The sequence below is a fragment of the Eublepharis macularius genome, chromosome 8 (assembly GCF_028583425.1).
Source record: "Eublepharis macularius isolate TG4126 chromosome 8, MPM_Emac_v1.0, whole genome shotgun sequence".
NCBI lineage: Eukaryota > Metazoa > Chordata > Lepidosauria > Squamata > Eublepharidae > Eublepharis > Eublepharis macularius.
This window is the reverse complement of record NC_072797.1, coordinates 101,031,311-101,033,060: the sequence shown is the minus strand read 5'-3', so window position 1 is coordinate 101,033,060 and position 1,750 is coordinate 101,031,311. Positions and strand designations below refer to the sequence as shown.

The following is a 1,750-nucleotide window of genomic DNA, read 5'->3' as shown; positions in this document are numbered from 1 at the left end:
ATGAGCCCGCCCGGCGCGGAGGCCGCTTTCGAGCAGCTCCAGCTCCGAGCGCGGGGCTCCGATGGGGAGGACGACGACGAGGAGGAAGAGGTCGACGTCGTGGGCCAGAGCCGCCGCGGATTCCTCCGCCGGCAGGAGGAGCCCGAAAGCCGCTCTGCCGGGGCCGGCGAGACGCCAGAGGCGGCGCCGGCGGGGCTGTGCAAGCCGCCCTACTCCTACATCGCGCTCATCACCATGGCCATCCTGCAGAGCCCGCAGCAGAAGCTGCCGCTGAGCGAGATCTGCGCCTTCATCCGCGGCCGCTTCCCCTACTACCGCGCGCGCTTCCCGGCCTGGCAGAACTCCATCCGCCACAACCTCTCGCTCAACGACTGCTTCGTCAAGGTGCCCCGCGAGCCGGGCAGCCCGGGCAAGGGCAACGACTGGCGCCTGCACCCGGCCGCGCAGGGCATGTTCCACAACGGCAGTTTCCTCCGGCGCAGGAAGCGCTTCAAGCGGCCGCCGCCGCCCGCCCCCGCCGGCATCCTGCTCTTCCCGCCCCTCCGGCCACCGCCGCCCGGCCCCCCGCTCAGCCCCGCCGCGGCCTCCCTGCCGCTGCCGGAGACGGAGGGGCAGCCGCGCGCCTGGCAGGCGGGACAGAAGCCGGAGGCGCCTGCGCGTCCCGAGCCCGGCCGCTTCAGCGTGGAGAGCCTGCTGCGGGGCTCCAAGGCAGCTGCCGCGCCTCCTCCCGCCGCCGCCCAGCCGAGCACGCTGATCCCGCCCCCGCTGGCCGCCACGTGGAGCGGCTGCCCGGCCTGGTTCTCGCGCCCGCCGCGCCTCTTCCCCACCGCAGCCGCGACGACCTGGCTGGGCGCCCCCGGCCGCTCTCCCGCTGCGCTGGTCTCGGTGGCGGGCGCAGCTGCCGCCGCTTTCTAGACCCCGCTGCTCCCCCGGTGCCGAGTCCTTCTGCCCGCCAGCTGCAGAACACGCGAGCGCCCTTCGCTCCTGCGGCGCAGGGGTCAGCGCAGCCGAAGAGCCCGCTTGGCTGCCCCACTGGCGAGCGGCAGCTCTGGGGGGCAAGGCGACGCCGACCCGGTTCTCCATCCACGCTGGCGAGCAGTTCCGTTGCGCGTGTGCTTCGTGAAGTGCCAAAGATTTAATATTTATTAGATATGATAGCGCAAAAAAAAAAAAGAAATTGACGGCTTCTTGACGTTTTGAGAGAAATTAATAGGATTAAATCACCAGTGGCAGAAACACAAGCAAAAATCTAAAATTGCCACATGAAGCCCTTTATTTTCTTTCCGAAAATAGATTCATTAACTTATCTAGAAAATCCAGCTAAGTATTATGTGTGGCCTCTGTTGTGGTGGCAGTGTGCTGTAATGCAGTGTTGAGATGAGAGCTCTCTAACTGACCAATATGTTGTTTTGTCTAGTTTTTAATCTGAATTCATGCACTGGACTGAATTGAATGTATACGTTTATGAATGAAAACCACTCATAAATAGCAGAATTGGTTAGAAATAAATCTGTTTAAAAAATCTTGAACTTATAGCTTTACTTCGTTGAGGAATATATAGTTTGGGACTAATTCCACACAAGGATTCCCCCCCCCCATGGTAACTATGTTGCCAGTGCAAGGATATCTGTCCCCCCCCACACCCCGCATTATGAGATGTAGTTTCCTTTTCATACCAGATACAGGTTGCACCCCCCTCCCCCTGCTGTTGTCGTTTTCCACCAATCCTTTAAATTTTTCTGGCACTTGT

General features: G+C 61.4%; 1 protein-coding gene across 1 annotated transcript; it reads left to right on the top strand.

The window, feature by feature from the left end:
* LOC129335145 (forkhead box protein D1-like) lies at positions 1–915 on the top strand. The gene has a single exon (XM_054987596.1). The coding sequence runs from the start codon at positions 1–3 to the stop codon at positions 913–915; it is 915 nt and encodes a 304-aa protein (XP_054843571.1).
* The last annotated feature ends 835 nt before the right edge of the window (positions 916–1,750 follow it).

Bases quoted from the DNA above. Each gene is read 5' to 3' on its own strand.
- LOC129335145 (XM_054987596.1), top strand. From the start codon at position 1: ATGAGCCCGCCCGGCGCGGAGGCCGCTTTCGAGCAGCTCCAGCTCCGA.